This window comes from Montipora capricornis, chromosome 10 (assembly GCF_036669925.1).
Source record: "Montipora capricornis isolate CH-2021 chromosome 10, ASM3666992v2, whole genome shotgun sequence".
NCBI classification, from domain to species: Eukaryota; Metazoa; Cnidaria; class Anthozoa; order Scleractinia; family Acroporidae; genus Montipora; species Montipora capricornis.
In genome coordinates this window covers 67,570,603-67,588,401 of record NC_090892.1, presented here as the reverse complement: position 1 = coordinate 67,588,401, position 17,799 = coordinate 67,570,603, and the positions used below count along the sequence as shown (strand labels likewise).

At 41.3% G+C, this 17,799-nt stretch overlaps 1 protein-coding gene across 2 annotated transcripts in view; it reads left to right on the top strand.

Annotated features, from left to right (window-relative positions):
* The first annotated feature begins 8,720 nt into the window (after positions 1–8,720).
* LOC138020055 (bone morphogenetic protein 1 homolog) overlaps positions 8,721–17,799 on the top strand; it is a 15,926-nt gene continuing 6,847 nt past the window's right edge. For both annotated transcript variants that reach the window (XM_068867051.1, XM_068867052.1), the window contains exons 1-4: positions 8,721–8,837; positions 9,200–9,235; positions 15,922–16,257; positions 16,543–16,902. In XM_068867051.1, coding sequence (XP_068723152.1) covers positions 8,813–8,837; positions 9,200–9,235; positions 15,922–16,257; positions 16,543–16,902 — 757 coding nt within the window. In that variant the 5' untranslated portion in view covers positions 8,721–8,812. The remainder of the gene's footprint in view (positions 8,838–9,199; positions 9,236–15,921; positions 16,258–16,542; positions 16,903–17,799) is intronic.

Sequence of the window (17,799 nt, the reverse complement as noted above, 5' to 3'; positions counted from 1 at the left end):
TGTTTTGAATAATTCATGTTTCACTTTAATTGGAGAGGGGAAATGACAGTTTTGCTAAGTTTTATGTTTGGAGTGAGTGATACAACGTTTGGTCAAAAACCACTAATTGCGTTCACATGCGCTGTCAATAGTCTCCAAGTTATTATACAAGGACGATTTCGTCCTTAACCCCAATGGCCAGAGGGGAGGATCGTTTGTTAATTCCTTTTGATCGCATTTTAAAATTTGGCCTCCGATCAAGGTTTTTCACCCGATTTCTTTTATTGAGAAATCTGCTCTAATGAGCTCATGTGCGTTTGTGAGCTTTTTAAAATGGCGAGCGTTGATAACCACACAGTAGGGGGTTGCTCTCCTTAAAAAGTTCCTCTCCGTGAAAGTCAACCAGCGATTCAAGGTGCTTCCTTCATGGCATAAAACAAACACCATTCAGTTCAATATTTTGCTTCATTAGTTTTATCAACAAATGAAGCAGGTTGTATCGTTAATTAGTCAAGAGTTTGGAGACTTCGCTTGATCTATGATCTCCACACCCGCTGTTTGATCGTAAACCGTTTAATGTTCTCTTAAAAACCCCTGACCAAGCCGGTCAAAACGTTCTTCAATTCATGACAAGAAAGAGCGCATGCAGAAATATGACAACTTTTAATTTGAAGCATCAGATTTGTCAGTCAATGTTTACTTCGATTTCTTTGATCTCGCTTTCGATTCAACCTGCCAACTATAACTTGATAAACAGCGGGATACAGTGGCTGTAATTGATTTTTCAAGAAGTGTTGTTATTTTGGAAAATGCAGTTGTAAAGACTATAATTGGCTATTTGCCATGAAATACCACAGGGGAGATAATACCTACTAATGCTGACATTGCTCGTGTGCTTGAAACCCCGTGAAGGGAAAAAATCGTAAAATTTAACTAAATAACAAAGCCTCTATCAATCATTTGCGCCATAACGGGAGATTCCTGTTTAGTTCATTTCACAACATTTGGAAGGCTAAGTTGCTCAAAAATCGGGATTTTTTTTGCCTTCTATCTTGGTTATCAGTGATCTTTAAACAGACAGAAGTCTATAGAGTCATTGGTTTTCATGTCGGCACGCTCTGTGAGAGATTTGAGAGACAGTCACCGATCATTAGATCAGTTGACTTACTCGGCTTGATCGCGAGAATAACTGATGCATTTAGCTATAAAAGTCACGGTCAAATGGTAAAGGAGCAAATAGCGCTTTATTGAAGAGAGAATGGAAAATAAACAATCACAATTGAGCTAAGAGACGAAACGATGAACCGAAGGGGGGATAGAAAAAAATTAAAAGGCCTCACCCCAGGATGGGGGGGGGGGGGGGAAAGGATGCCACAACGTGGGGAGCAGGCGAGATGAAACAGTGAGTGGTGTTCCTGATGGTCCCTTTATTTGCAATCTTAAGGAAAACGCTGCCGTTATTAAAGAGGCCCTTTTATGTGGTAACATTCTCTAGCTTTTGGAAAACTTTGTATTTAAAACCATTTAAGCCACTATCAAACTTATGTCATGTCTCATTGGCTGTGCCCTTAAAGCCTCAAATGATGTCCTATGCACTTTTCACTTCTAAATTTCTCTTTAAAGGGAACCACCACTTCAACAAAAAAATAACTTGAGATCACAGGAAATAACCGCTACAGTCAAGTCAGTCTAAAGTACTTTCAAAGGAAGTGTTTGTGTGCGAAATAAATAAGTTTTAGAATCGCCTATTTTTGTTTTCAAATTTCGCTGGCGCCGCCATCTTGAATAATTGTGACTTGTTACGGTTGCTCTATTGTTATTGGACAAAAGCTCTTTGTGTCAGAACATTTGGGCAACCGTAATACGTCACAATTATTCAAGACGGCTGTGCCCGCGAAATTTGAAAAAAAAATTTGAAAAAGATTTTAACTTCACTTTTCTTGATATATAAACACTGTTTTAAAAACAAATTTCGAACAAAAAAGTTTGTAAACATAATTTCCTTCGATTTAAACTTATTTGGTAGTAAGAGTGGATGTTCCCTTTAAAAACAGAAGTCGTTGTCCCATGAGCGCTCTCGATAGAAGCATTGTTCTATTCTTGAAACGGACGTCACAAATTGCTCTGCATTTTATTTTAAAGTGGGACAAAGGTCTCCTAATTTTGTTGGAAACGATAAATGCAAAGAGTCATCGCAAAATATGTTTTATGCTGCTGATATCTGACCTTGGAGACAAAACAATGTGGATGTAAGGGGCACTTCAATATTACCGCTCAATCCAGTGTTGTGTGAGGAGGACAGCCTGGATCGTCAACAAACAATGCTAAGTGATCAGGACGGATTTTTCGATAGCCTCGCTCAGGTGAAAGAACAATACGAATTCCCCATCAATGATAGTACTTGTGTTAAAGGAAAGTTAAGGGAAAATGTAATCTCGTACCCAGATCTTCCACGGTCATACGGAAGGAAGATCTGGTAAAGTTCGATTTCGAGCATGCTCAGTGCCAGCGAGGCCCGAAATACGGGCTTTTCTATCACTGCGCATGTTCGTACTCTCTGTTGTGATTTTGGGTGATTTTGCGGAATAAACATGGATTTCGAGAGTATTCTTGAAGAGATTCTTTTGGGTAGAGGACAAGGAAATCTTAAACTTAAGCCAAAACAGAAAAAAGCACTACAGGCGATTGTTTTTGAACGGTCGAGATTGTTTAATTGTCGGAGCAACTCATAATCACTGAAACGAGCGCTTAGGCTTAAGGCTTAATCAATAAACGAGTGCTATTTTCTCCACACAATCTTGTGAAAAGTGTAGTTAGCCAAACCGTAAATTGAAAGCGAAAATGTTAGAGTGCTTACACCTAATCACTGCAATGAGTGCTATTTTCTTGACACGATCTCGTGAAAAGTGTAGTTAATCTAACCGTAAAATTCACAATTGATCACTACTTAATTCGCAAGTCACGCTTTAAGAACGAGAAACACTGTTTTGAATAAATTACGTACTTCAACTTGAATTTATTAGTTTCTGCGTACCGCGTAGCAAGCTACGCAGAACTTTATTCGAGTGGCAGGGTACGTGGGGCTTTCGTCGGTACCATTTACACAAACGTCGCAAAGTTTTAAAATGATTTTCCTCAACTGTAAAGCTTTTCCGGCGTCGGAAAAAAACAAAACTTTCCTCCGCACAACTGACATTTATTCAAAACAGCACATGAGCTTGCGAAAACTAAACTTTCATTAAGTGTCCCGCGAAATAAGCCAATCGGAGCGTAGATTGCATCGCCGCAAACTTTTTTTAGTAGCCAATGAAAAGTGGTGAACTGTCGAACTTTACCAGATCTCACATTTCCCGTGACAGAGTGAGATCTGGGTACGAGATTAGGGAAAATGTTAACTTTTACAAAGCTATAGGAGCTTCTAGCTTTATTATCAGTGTTGTTCAAGATGGATACAAGTTACCTTTTATCTACACTCCGCCATCTGTTCAGTTACATAATAATAGATCTGCTATAGTTCATAGTTCCTTTGTAGGCGAGGCAGTCACAGAGCTTCTTAACTCGGGACGTATCCGTGAGTTGAATGCGCCTCCGTTTGTTATTAACCCCTTATCTGTTTCGGTCCAGCCCTGCCGCAAAAGGAGGTTGATTCTCGATTTAAGGTATGTCAACAAATGTCTTAAGAAAAAACGGTTTAAATGTGTAGATTGGAAAATTGCATTAAGCTATTTTGAAAAAGGCGCGTATATGTTCTCGTTTGATCTCAAGCGTGGGTACCACCATATAGAAATAGCAGAAGAACATCAGACCTATTTAGGTTTTTCTTGGAACTTGCAAGGGTCGCAGTCCAGTCGGTACTTTGTTTTTGCCGTTTTACCTTTTGGCCTTTCCACTGCGCCTTACATATTTACTAAATGCGTACGTCTATTAGAAAAGTATTGGCGCTTCCAAGGAGTAAAAATAGCTGTTTTTCTGGGTGACGGATTTGTAATAGATAATACCTACGAAAGTTGCAAGGTGGTAAGTTCAAAAGTTAAACGAGATTTTAGGATCGGCGGGTTTTGTACTGAATGACGAAAAGAGTATTTGGGAGCCACGTCAAGTTATTGTATGATTAGGTTTGCGTTGGAATTCTGTGGAGGGTTGTATTCACATAACGGATCGCAGACTGAGGAAAATATTTGAACATATTGAGGCTATCAGAGGTAATGACTATGTTATATCCGCAAGGCAATTAGCTTCATTCGTTGGCAAGATTATTTCCACAGGAGCCGTTGTCGGCAATGTTAGCAGAATTATACACTAGACATTGCTCTATGTCTATTGTTGCTGCCCCCAGATTGGGACTCACCTTTTAAACTTGATCGCTATAGCGTTGATGAAGTTAATTTCTGGAGAGTAAACCTTGAAAATGCGAATATAAGATATTGCTTTAGCAACAGTTTGCCTAATTGTTTTGTTTACTCTGACGCCAGCGGAACTGGCTGTGACGCACACATGGCGTTGAATCACGAGTTTATTTGTCATAATATGTGGACTGAGGAAGAGTCTGGATTATCCTCCAAGTGGAGGGAGTTATATCCAATAGAATTTGCGCTTGAATCCTTTTGCACTGTATTAAAAAACTCGCGTGTCAAATGGTTCACTGATAGCCAAGCTGCTGCAAAAATAGTTGAGGTTGGAAGTATGAGAACCGATATACACACCCTCGCTTTGAGGATCTTCGAAATATGCATCAAACATAAGATTCTGCTGGATATTCAATGGGTTCCTCGTTCCGAGGTTGAAAGAGCTGATTTCATTAGTCGAATCATAGACACGGATGACTGGCAAATTTCAAATTCGTGCTTCGCGCTGTTGGAAAATTTATGGGCCCACATACGATAGATTGTTTTGCAAATCACTATAACCATAAAATAGATCGTTTTTTCTCGAGATTTTGGACGCCCGGTTGCGCAGGAATCGATTTTTTCGTGCAACCTTTACAACAAGAAAATTGCCTTGTTGTTCCTCCAGTTTGCATCGTCTCTAGAACTCTTCACTATTTGTCACAACAGAAGGCCACTGGTACTTTAGTCGTGCCTTTTTGGCCCTCATCCAGTTTTTGGCCCCTATTGAGTACAACGTATGCCCAGTGCATCGTTGACTATAGCGTTTTCTCGGGAAACGGTGTATTAGAGCATGGCCGAAACGTGAATTCGTTGTTAGGAGCTAAACGTTTTAAAGGTTCCATACTGGCGGTGCGGCTTGATTTTAAACATTACGTTATCGTATAGCAGGATGGTACCCTTGTGCAATGCCAGAGTGTGGCTTGTTGTTATGAAGTTTAAGGCGCTGGCCTATGTTTTGATATTGTTTGAGCATCAATAGAATATCGTGTGGCACTGGCCTGTGTTTGTGTTTCCTAGGTAGTACTGAGTCTATGAGCTTGTTTGGGTATGCGTAAGGCTTTTGAGCCCTATACCAAACTATAACACTGGCCATAGTTGTTTTGCATAAGGCACTGGCCTTTAACATTGAGATAAAGGCATTGACCCGAGTTATCACGGTGAAGTATTTCATGTTATTGCTTGATTTGTATTCTTTTCTAGATTGTTGGAAAAAGCTCTTACTGGAGCAAAGTCCCGGTGATTTTACAGGAAGACAGGCGAGAGGCTATCAAGCAAGTCTTGACTTCTAGAGCCAATTCTACAGTAAAGAAATACCTAGGAGAGTTAAAAAAGTTCTTTAACTGGTCCCGGAAAAATGGCATTACTGTCGATTTGCCTTATGACAGTATAGTGGCGGCAATGTATTTATCGGAATTCTCCAAACAAACTGAGTCTAGTGCATCTGTTATTCTGGCATACTCCGCCCTTAAATGGCTTCACACACTTTTTCCTGAGAATAACCCGCTGGAGAATGATCTCTGTCGGAATATTGTGCAATCTGCCAAGAGAAGCTAAAGCAAACCGGTCACCAAGAAGACGCCCATAACGGCAGATATTGTTAAACAGATAATCGATAAATACGCTACCCCGGGTTCTAACTTAAAAGATTTGAGGATTGCTACTATTTGTACCGTAGGGTTTGCTGGTTTTTTGAGATTTAATGAGATTTCTAACATTTTGCCTACACATTTAACATTTGTGGGTGGCTACATGTCAATTTTCAATTGCCGGTCCAAGACGGATATTTATCGAGAGGGGAACATCGTATACATCGATCGCCTCCATAATAAGTATTGCCCAGTGAACTTGGTTATCAGATATATTGAAATAGCTGGTATTGACTTCAAATCTACTCTCCCGTTCTTTAGATCTGTAAGTTATCACAGGAGTTCAAATTCGTATTCTATTCGCAAATCTGGATTGTCTTATACAAGGTGCCGGGAGATCTTTAAGTCCTGCCTTGTCGAATTGGGTTATGATGCGAGGTGTTTTGGATTACATAGCTTAAGGTCGGGCGGTATTACCTCAGTTGTGCAACACAGTAAAAACTTTATCTCAGATAGATTATTGAAACTTCACGGCCGCTGGAAAACGGACACAGCCAAGGATATGTACGTTCACGAGGATGTGCAGAATAGATTGGCGGTAACTAATTTCCTTGGGTTGTGATTTCCAACTTCGATCCTTAGCCTGATTGTAGGTAGCATTCATTTGATTGATGTTAGTTTTCTCAATATGCTACACCACGTGGTCGGGTGATTTAAATTTTTCTCGCTTAGTATTTCATGTAATTGTAATGAGGAATCTAATTATAATAAACTCTTGTATTGAATTATTTCTATAGTATTTCATGCAATTATATGAGGGAACTATTTGTAATGAGTTATTGTATTGAATTATTTCAATAGTATCTCATGGAACTGTATTAATGAGTGAACTTATTATAACAAGGTATTGTAAAAGGAAGTTAATAAACTTGGTATACTCTGCAAGAGTATCCATCCTAACCTGCTGTAGTTTGATGCCTGTTCATACAGGGAGTTGAAAGCGTAAAATAAGTTACGTTCGTTTGAACGCAGTGAATTAGAACGTAACTCCAGTTTCTTATGTGACAAACATCCTAATTGCTGATTTTCACTCACGTGATCAACGGCCATGTTTTTCAACGAAAACAAAAGGAAGCGTTTGCATAATAATAGAGTTAAATTCCCGGAAGATTTGGTCGGGGCACCAACATGGCCGCCTTTTCTTTGTTTAGGGGCACCAACATGGCGGTCGTGACGTCATGTGAAAACCGAGAATAGGCCTTTTTCGATATATTAAAATTCAGCTTGATAGTGAGGCAGTGAGGACAAAGACAAAGGAAAGTGGATGATATGCAAATATTTTTCACACTCATTCCAATTTGCTCCAAATGGAGTATTATCGTTCATTTTGGACACTGAAAGCTTGATGAGAAATTAACGTATTTCTTTTAAAAGCCGAACTCCAATGTCTAGACTCGTAGAACTCGAACCTGGGAACGTTTGATTAATAACCCCTTTACTTAATCACCAGACTACCACATCGCTAACTGCCAAAATATTATTTTTTTAAATATGTCAATGTTTTTTTCTTCCGAATTCCGCTGTAAACGTGTATTATCACCCGATAAGAAGCAAGTTTTAAAATCAAGCACTAGACTTACCACTATTTAGCAATGATTTCATATATACTTATTAGCTTTGGTAAATAATCGGTACAACTGTCAGCTAGTTGATCATTGGTGGTTAAGTGGATAAAAACAGTTTTTTTCAAAGTGGGTGCTCCGGGTTCAAATCCTGTCCAGGAACTGCTTTTTACTTTTTTCTTTTTATCTGCTACCACAAGTCCTGGGACAAAGTAATCTAAATGGAAAATTATACTTCATTTGGAGCAAAGTGAGATCGTGTTGCTACATATGGATAATACTTAGCCTGTTCCAGTTTCCCAGATTGTCGGGAAAGCGAAAAAAAACTGCGTACGAAAAACGAGTGAAGGCTTGGGTCGAGGCAAGGCGCCTTTTCGCTTTCCTGACTATCTGGAAGCGTGGAACAGGCTAGATAATACCAAGGACAAATAATAGAGATCGGCATTTCATGGTTTTAACTATGTCTTCCTTTCCGCAGCTGACACATGACATCAACCCTAACATCATTTTCCTTAAATTTCACGAGACTTTGAATTCTCCGAACGTCATTGGTTCCAGCTGGACAAAACTGAAATGGTTGACGCAAGGAAGTCTTCCCTGATTGTTATATAGGAAAAGACTATCTATACATCAAAACTAAAGCCAAAAAGAAATTTGATTATTTTCCAGCGAATTCGTAGCTCTAGTTCGCTAATTATCATCAGAAAAATACATTGCGTTCAAATCAACAGAGGAACGTCATAGATACGCAGAAAAGTGGAATTTGTTACCAAATCTTTAGTTACTTTTTTATTTCTCTTGAATTTATGATTTTTAGTATTTGAATGTCCCTTAAGATGTTGGTTTGTTAGCATCGCTAGTAGTGTAATGGTCGTGTTATGCATTGTTGTACATAATTGCAATACTAGTTGTCACTTTGTAAGTAGGGTAAAAATGTAAATAAAAAATAATAATTATAAATAAATATAACACTATTTTCTTGTAATTAACCATTAAAACTTCTAACCACACAGTTGCTTTAAGGAGCCTTTAAAATGCTATATTATTCCCTTATCCAGCTGTAAGCAGATTTATTACGTTTTCATTTTCAGCATAAACCCACGTAAAATGCGACAGCGCTGCAAGCTGAAAGCAGATGTTCGATCGTACAAGAATTTTTTGGCAATAAAATTATTTTTGCCAAGTAACGTATAGAGTCGCGCGCTTCACGTCTGTTTCTAAAGATTTTGAACCGAAGATGCTTCTCCGTAGTTTTCATTTTGGTAAGTTTTGTCCTAACACGTGGTAAGTATAACCATGGTGATCTTTTTTACTGACTTCAATGGAAGAACTTTCGCGGCATGCATGTTTCTGGCCGCAAGAGGATGGCATACGGCACTGCACCAGAAAGAAGAGATCAATTTCGGTGTTGTTTTGGTATTACTGCTCCATCTAATCTAAGGGTCAAACAATCCCGCGCATTCCTCAGTCGAGGGTCTTCGATTCAGTTTTTTTGGCTGGCTTTCTGATTCATCTACCAAATGTGTTCCCTCCAGTTAGAAAATTGCTTTTACGGTCTCGAAGACATATCGCCCGTTTCATGGTCTAAGGGGAGGTTATTTACTCTTTTTTTCATATATCTTAGGGCTTTGTGTGCTGCTACAAATATTAAATGCCGAAGGTAAGATAAGATTTATTGATCAATTTAGTTGTTAAAACTTAAACACAAAAACAAGCCTCTTACAGGCCTTGAATTACGCCTTTTCCGCACAACATGCATACAGGCTCTTTGAATTATTTCCTTCTTGCCCAGGGACTTCTAATTATTATTTATCATACAGACTATATCGTGTCCTGCGATTTTGTAACTCGTAACTCTACATCAACCCTGAAATTTCGGCTTTATTTTGACCTCACTGAATTAAACTGTCAGGATTTATAGTCCGATTGATTGGATTTTTTTTACTGTGTGATATTTCGCTAGACGTATTTTTCCCGTTTGTTATGATATTTACTCCGACCAAGTTGTTGATCCCGCTTCCCACACGCTTGCCGTGGGAGAACAGTTTTGCAGTTCCCAACCCAGCTTACCACATGAATGGCATGTGAAGCTGCCACTTAAAGGGGTGCTAAAAACACCCGCCTAGTATGTTAGCTACGCCATGCTGAGGCATGGATAGTTTGGACGACATTTTCTAGGGCTTTCCCTCGGCAAAGCCCTACCAGTTTAAATTTTCGCTTGTAGTATTGCTGTATTGGTCGTTTGGAAGGAAAGGAAAGGAAAGGAAAGGAACTTTATTTAAGTGTCTAATCTTCTAGCGCCGTAGAGCACTAATCGGGGACACTGTAAATTGAAATTAACAACGCAAATCAAATCAAATTTTGGTTTTTGAGGATAGGGGAAACAGGAGTACCCGGAGAAAACCTCTCGGTGCAGAGTAGAGAACCAACAAACTCAACCCACATATGACGCCGAGTCTGGGAATCGAACCCGGGCCACATTGGTGGGAGGCGAGTGCTCTCACCACTGCCCTCGCAAAAGTATGGCAGGTAATGTTCTTGATCCCCAGCGTAGCTGAGCGGACTCTTCCGAAACTGAGCAAATGGCCGGGCGTCGTCGACACTCCAGTGTGTCTAGTCAATCCAGCATTGATTACGTAATGAAGAATGGTGAACGTTTTACTGACGAAGAGAAGGATTCTATCTATCCGCTGAACATTTTGCCCGAGCGACCATATACGGCGCACTTTTCTCTTTCCGATCGACAAGGACACTTCTTTATCCCAAGTGTTTGCCGATCTAAAGAACTGTGGCATCCGTGCTGTTGCGGCGACATGTCTCCAACGTAATCCTAATGGCTTTGTTTCCGTGACGTTTTCCACAAGTGAGTACCGTGATCTCTTCCTTCGTAAATGTTCTTTTATCCGTCGTCATTGTAATTCATCTTCTACGTGTACCTTCGATGTCGTGTATGATACTCCCTTCGGGCTTTCTGTAGAAGCATTGGCCCATCATCTCGGCCACTATGGGTCTGTCCTCGGTTTCCGCAGATGTAATCTTCAGGGCTAAGAGGGCATCCAGAATGGAACACGCGTTGTTAGAATGGGGCTATCCGAATCGATTCCATCCTTCCTACGCTTCGGAAGGAAGCTTCTTAGAGTCAAACACGAGGGACAGGTTCCTACTTGCAGAAAGTGCCATCTTCCCAATCATGTCGCAAAGGTGTACCCTAACGTGGTATATTTTAACTGTGATCAACTGGGTCACACCTTCAGCGACTGTAAAGAAGAGATCAAGTGCAGTGCTTGCAAAGAGGTCGCCGGGCCACTACGCTATCGATTGTAAATTATCTTGGTGGCGGCGCCCTGAAAATTTTGACTGGTGATGATGCTGCTGCTTCTGCCCTTCTTCCAGAGTCCCGTCCATCACAACCTCTCCCGCAGCCTCTTTCTGATGAGCCTTCTTCCGATGCCCCGCCTCCATCAATCCCTTTATCGGAATCTTTACCTGATGTTCCTCATTCATAGCCTCCTTCGCAGTCTTCTCCTGATGTGCCTGCTACACCTTCCTGAGTTCTCATTTCATCGCAATCATCATCGTCGCCATCTACTGGTCAGCCTTCATCACTGTCCCAAAACACCCCAAAGCTGCCCTTCGCACAGCTCTCGCAGTCTTCGCAGTCTACACAGTTCTCTCAGTCGTCCGTCGTCTCAGTCCCTCCTTTCACCTCTTGAATCGCCGTCCCTGTTTCTTCCTCTGTGGTAGTGTGACCCAGTGGTTAGGGTGCTGGCCTTGAGATCCGGAGATCCGGAGATCCCGGGTTCAAGACCCGCTCTGACCACTCGTTGAATTTGATCCTGGTAGTCCCTGGTTCAACTTCCCAGCTGCACTTGTAAATAGCCAACTGGTTTGCCTCCGGCCAGTTGGGATTCTTAACAGTTGTTGTTGTTCTGTTCCGTCGTTTCGTTGGCCCTGAAAAGCCCCTATGGGGAGCGGTCAATTAAGTATGTATAGTATAGTATGTATGTATTTCTCTGTCGAGCATCATATCTGGTTCTCCTACTTCGTCTGATCTACAGCTTGCCAGTGCAGTTGATTCGCAACGTTCTTCTGCTTCTGATTAAGCTATTGCTGCGATGGAGATTCCTGAGGATCCTGGCTCTACAATTCGCATCGCCCTCACAGATTTCTGTCCGTCCTGCCGCTCCTCACCCAATCGTAAGCCTGCCAGGTTAGACTTCACGGATGGTCCACCTGCGCGAAAATCAACTTCACCTATGCCGGTCAATTCTCGTAAAAAGACTAAGAACCCTCACCCTTCGTGAGTTTGAAAATTCTTCCCCTAAATTCTAGTGGTTTCAGTAAAAGTTTCTATCTCATCGATAGTCTTCGTACTTCTTATGACGTTTCCCGAAAGATTACTGATCCTGACGTTTTTTGCGTTTTCTCTTGTGCCTCGCGTGGACCTTGTTTTTGGTCCCCTGCTGTAGGCAAACAAGGTGATGTCCTTACTTGCCTTTCTGAATCTTTTTCCGGCGATGTCAGTCACTGGAAAAGAGACACGTCTGGGAGGGTTGTTAGTCTCCTCTTCAAAGTTGACGATCTAAGGATTAATTTAATTAATATTTATGCCCCCACCGACTTGGTCGAAAAGAAAGTGTTTTTCAGAAGTTTGAATGAATACTTCCTATTTTCTGATGTTTTAATAATTGCTGGTGATTATATAGTTGTTACGATCACAATCTTGATAAGTTTGTCGGCAACTTTGTGCCTGCTAAATGCTTTACTGATTTTCGTTCAGCCTCGTCTGGCGCAAGCTTCATCCGAGATTGTGCAAGTGCACATGATTTAATTCGAATTTTTCAATTGGTTCAAGTTTAGATAATTTGTTTGTTTATAAGAACTTCATGCCTTCTGTTGTTAGTCGTGAGATCAGCCCTTGTGCTTTTTTCCCTACCATGATTTTTTGTCTTTCCTTCCAGTTCACTGGAAATACCGTATTTCCTCGAATAATAGCCGGGGGCGATTATTTCTTTTTTCGCACCAAAAGAGGGCGATTATTCGAGGGAGGCGATTATTTCAAATATTTCTCACAGAAGGTCGAGCCTTAAATATTTTGTTTTATTATACCATTAAATCAAAAAAATAATCACATCAAATATAAACCAAATATGGGCTTTTTAGTGTTTCAAATTTGTTTCGTTGATTACGGTAATCAATGTTCAATGTCAATATCTTCGGCGCCAGAGCCTGAATCATCGCCAAGAGAAAATGAGGGGACAGAGAAGGAGGCTCCCGGTCCAGCCCTTGGGATATGTCATGTCCACGAAAGTTATTTTTAGAAGAGCGGAAGTCTTCCGAGACGTCCGCATGCAGGCCAACCTCGGTCCGATGTTTGAAAGAAAATACATATTCATCAGCCTTCCACGTGCGCCATCATTTTCTCTTTTCACTAAGAACCTGAGAGCGAAGCAAGACTGCATGCGGACGTCTCGGAAGACAGACTTCCCCTAGAACAAAGACTTCCGCTCGTCTAAAAATAACTTTCGTGGACATAACATATCCCGGCCAACGCCTTGAGCCTCCCTCTCTGTCCCCTCATTTTCTCTTGTCATCGCTGATGACTTTAACTGGATAAGAGGGTAGGGGGAGGGGGGGGGGGGCGATTATTCGAGGGAGGCGATTATTTTAAATATTTCGGTCAAAGGGAGGCGATTAATCGAGGGACGGCTAGCTATTATTCGAAAAAATACGGTAATCCTACTGGTCCTGGCATTTGGAAGTTTAAAATAATTCACTTTTGAATGATGATGTGTTTTGTGACTCTATTTCGAATGATATCGATCATTTAGGCAATTGCTTGCAACACTTTTCTTCCGTTAAAGTTTGGTGGGACTTTTTTAAAAACTCCATCCGCTCTGAGATAATTTTCTTTGCCAGGAAAAAGAGCAGGGATCTCTCGCATGTGCGTGTTCTTTTAGTTAACCGGATTATTAAGCTAAAACTTCAACTTACTTCTGGTGCTTCCTAAGTTAGTCCTGAAATTTCCGAGCTCGAAAGTAAGCTTAAGGCTCTTACCTTGAATGAGTTAGACGGTTCTAAATTCCGTTCTAGAGTTCAGTGGCTTGAGGAGGGAGAAAGGCCTGCGCGCTTTTCTTTCAGTTTGAACGTGAACGCTTCGAGCGTAATATTGTTTCTCCTATTCTTAATTCTGATGATGTAGAGGTGTTCACGCGTGAAGGAATTAAACGTGCGCACGTGCGCTTCTATTAAGATCTCTTCACTGACGAGCCTATCGACGCGTTTTTTAAACAGCGTTGTTTAGAATCCGTTGAAAAGTCCCTTTCTCCCCCTCAACGTGCTTCGTCCGATGGCGAGCTTTGTGGCTCGATGAAGGGTAGCATCACCCGCCTCATTTTTAAGAAGCGTGGTGACGTTAAGCACTTAAAAAACTGGCGGCCCATCTCTCTTTTGAATGTGGACTATAAGATTATTTCTAAAGCGATCACTTCTCGTCTTTCCAAAAAGGTCTTGAATATATTGTCCACCTTGATCAGACTTGCTCCGTTCCTGGCAAAAAGTATCTTTTCTAATGTTACTCTTTTGCGTGATGTCTTGGACTACATTCAACGGACTGATGAATCCGCAATCTTAGTCAGCCTTGACCAGGAGAAAGCTTTTGACCGTGTCAACCGTTTCTTTCTCTTGCAACTTCTTCAGGTTAATGGTTTTGGGCCCGGGTTTTTCCGGTGGATCCCAACCTTTTACAATGGTGCCTTAATGCAGATTATCTTTAACGTTTGGCTATCTCAGAGGATTTCCCTTGCGCGCGGGGGGCGTCATGGGGGCCCTTTGTCGCTCTTACTTTACGTCCTTTGTGTTGAGGTATTAGCGTCCCTCATTCGCTGTTGTTCGGGGGTTGAGGGGTTCCTCCTCCCTGGTGCAAGAAGGCGGTAAGCACGTGTTCGCTTGTATGCGGACGACACCACGACTGTACTCAATCTCTTCAGTGGTGTTAATGTCTATGAAAGGGGCACCGGTGAATCGCACCAAAACTGAAAAAATGTGGCTGGGGACTTCGAGGTGTCGTTGTGATGAGCCTTTGAGCCTCACCTGGGTTACGAAAATGAAAGTTTGGCACCATCCCTACATAGCATTTTAATTGGCAGCCTAAACTTGAGAAACTGGAGAAATCCCTCAATCTCTGGAAGTCGAGATCCCTGTCCCTTCCCGTTAAGGCTCTAATTATCAATGCACTTGGTTTGAGCAAGCTGGTTTACCTTGCCAGAGTTCTTACCGTGCCAAAATGGGTCATCGCGCGGGTTAATGCCTTGATCTGGCCCTTCCTATGGGCCTCAAAAATGGGGATTGTTAGTCGTAACACTTGCTTTTTGAATTGAAATTCGGGGGTGTCAATCTTGCCAATTTCGTCTTATAGGCACAGGCTTTGAGATTGGCAGAGATGGCCTCCGTGCTTAATTCTCCTGATGATTCTAGCTTTTTCCTGTGCAAATACTTTTTGGGGCGTCGCTTGTCCTTCCAGGGTGGGAGACAGTGCCCTAGTTTGTAAAACCTTGTATCGAAAGCTCCTTTCAGTCAAGTCATCTCCGCCAATCTTGTCCCGTCAATGGTTCCAGGTCATTCGGACAGGGGTTCTCCCTCGATGGTCATTCGTCTCTTATCCTGGTTTCGTTCACTGAGAATTATAAGAACGATGTCATTTTGGCTTATTATCGTCTGCGGTGTCAAGGTTCGTGAGTCCCTTTTCAAAGGGGGTTGTATCTCATCTGGTAGATGCGCCTCTTGTCCGCCACGAGAGACCATTGACCATAGTTTTTTAAATTGTCCAGGGGTCAAAAGAGTCTGGCTAGTGAAACGAGTAAATTAGTTGATAAAGATGTATTAACTAACGCAAGAGATATGTGTGAGCTGAGCGTTAGCCCTTCGTCAGAAGGAATTTTCTCCAAAACCAATTTTCACCTCAACCTTGTTCCCAGGGCTTTTCTCCCCCGAGGTAGGGGCGGAGAAAAGCCCTGGAAACGAGGTTGTTTTCAGCTAGGAAAATTGCTGATTTTAGTTATAAGTTGTGCTCCATCGTCTTCCCCCTCTAACTTCTTAATTATTTTCGTCTCAGATGCCCCATTTTTTTCGGTCGGCACCGAAAGTAAAGACCTCTACCCAGGTAGGAAGCCCAAAAATTCACGGGTTTCCGTATCTTCTGCGCCGGGAATCTCCGGAATTCGAAACAAACATCATCTTTCATTTCGTCTTCGCACATCTGGAAACTTGGCAGAGGTCGTTGTTCTTGGTGCTGACTGAAATAATCGCAGACTCAATGGACTAAAACGTTAAATCTGGTCATTTTAGTGTCGAATGGAGCATGCGTATCAGGGAACATTACACATCTGAACGCCAGTAGAGGCACTCTCAACGCCTCCAATTCATCATGCACTTGGATGGTAACAATACCTGATGGAAAACTGATAATGTTGAAGATACTTAATTTCTCGTCAGTCCAAGATGCAGTTCTTCAAATTCGAGATGGTCAGAATTCTTCTATGAAGCATTTGGAAACTTTCAGGGAAGATGACATAATTGGAGAAAAAACATTGGTTTTCAGCTACATTCAGCTTTGGATTCAAGTAAATTCCTCCCTGGAAAAAGATATTCTGTTCCTTGCTGTGTTTGAAGCCGTTGACAAATGTAAGAAAACAACTCTAATTTATCCTTTGGTTGATTATCCTAACTCAAAACAAAGTTCGCTGCAAACTTTTTGGAAATCTGACCCAAGTTGTTAAAAAGGGTGACTCGGGATAGCCGCGGAATAAACCATTGCATTGTGAAAAACTCAATTGGTTTTGATAGCGCAAATAGACGAAAATGGCCACAGTTTGTATATTGTTTATAAGTAAGATTATCACATAAAACAATTTTTTCTAAATTCTTGTTTTCTTGTTGTAAATATCGTGTCTTTTATTTCATTCCCAGTTGCTGTAAGGCAGTGCGTTGGTCAAAAAGAGAAGCTCTTTGATATCAAAGGGAGGATCCTGTGGCCCTTGTTCCCCACGAACTCATCAAGCAGCATTAATTGCTCATGGTTAATCACAGTACCCGAGGGACGTTTTGTAAAAATCAAACTTAAGAAATTGAGATCATACCCTAGTGACTCTCTGAGCATCCGAGATGGACAGCATTCATCAAATCGTTCGCTTGATAAGATATGCCCTGTTGAGCCCACGACGAACCTGTTTTCCAGCGGTCGTTTCCTTTTGATTGAATTCACGTCAAACAATACAACTGAGAATGGTATTCCTGGCTTTGATGCTGTGTTTGAGGCATTAAAACAATGTAAGGATCTTAATTATCTAATTATTTCAAGCTGTAAACAAGCTCCTTAATTAGCACAACAGGCCTGGGCATTTAAATACTTAGTTTAAAAAACCTGCCATTTCTACAGAAGCTACATGAGAGTTTACCACAGGTAACTCAGACTCTATTTGTGACAATGTAAGGTTTATATGGGGAAACAAAAGGACTCATATGGAGCGAAGTTCAAGTCTAGAAATTTGCAAGAAATTGCGACTGAAAATCGATGAAACTTTCCGTTTTCCTTGTATGGAAGTCGAAGTGGACATTATGCTCCAATCAACTCCAAACTTCAACACCCCCCTTCCTCCCTTCCTTCCCCAGGCAATCCCGGGGCATTTGAACTTTTGAAGATTGGATCGTTCAAATTCCTGCACCCTCGGGCGAAAATGGTGTTCGATTCAAATACCCTACCTTATCGCCGGATTTGTCTGTTAAACCCAACTTAAGAACAATCGTCCTCGGCTCCTGCCGTCTTTAATAAAGCTTGTGTATAAACATGCCAACACATGTTTCGTGACCCTTTATATGATGATGCCGTTTTTTACTACACTTGAGCTGCTACCAAACCACAAAATTAATATTGAAACTATTAAACGTAACTTAACATTGAATTAATTAAGTCGGACAATGTCAATAAGCAAGTGTAAGCTGCTCTAACTCCGAAACACGGCAAAGGTTGTTTTAAGACTCTGTGACGCAGGTTTGCTTTCCATTAACCTGGAAAACTTTAAATCGTCAAAATGGCTTTAGAACGACTTTAGAAAGCCTCAGCTGCCACAAAGACTCCAAAATAACACAAGAGCAGACTAAAGTAAGTTTCTTTTATTTAAATCCTTTACTACAAGTTGAATTTAGAGCGATTTTCGAACCGTTTCA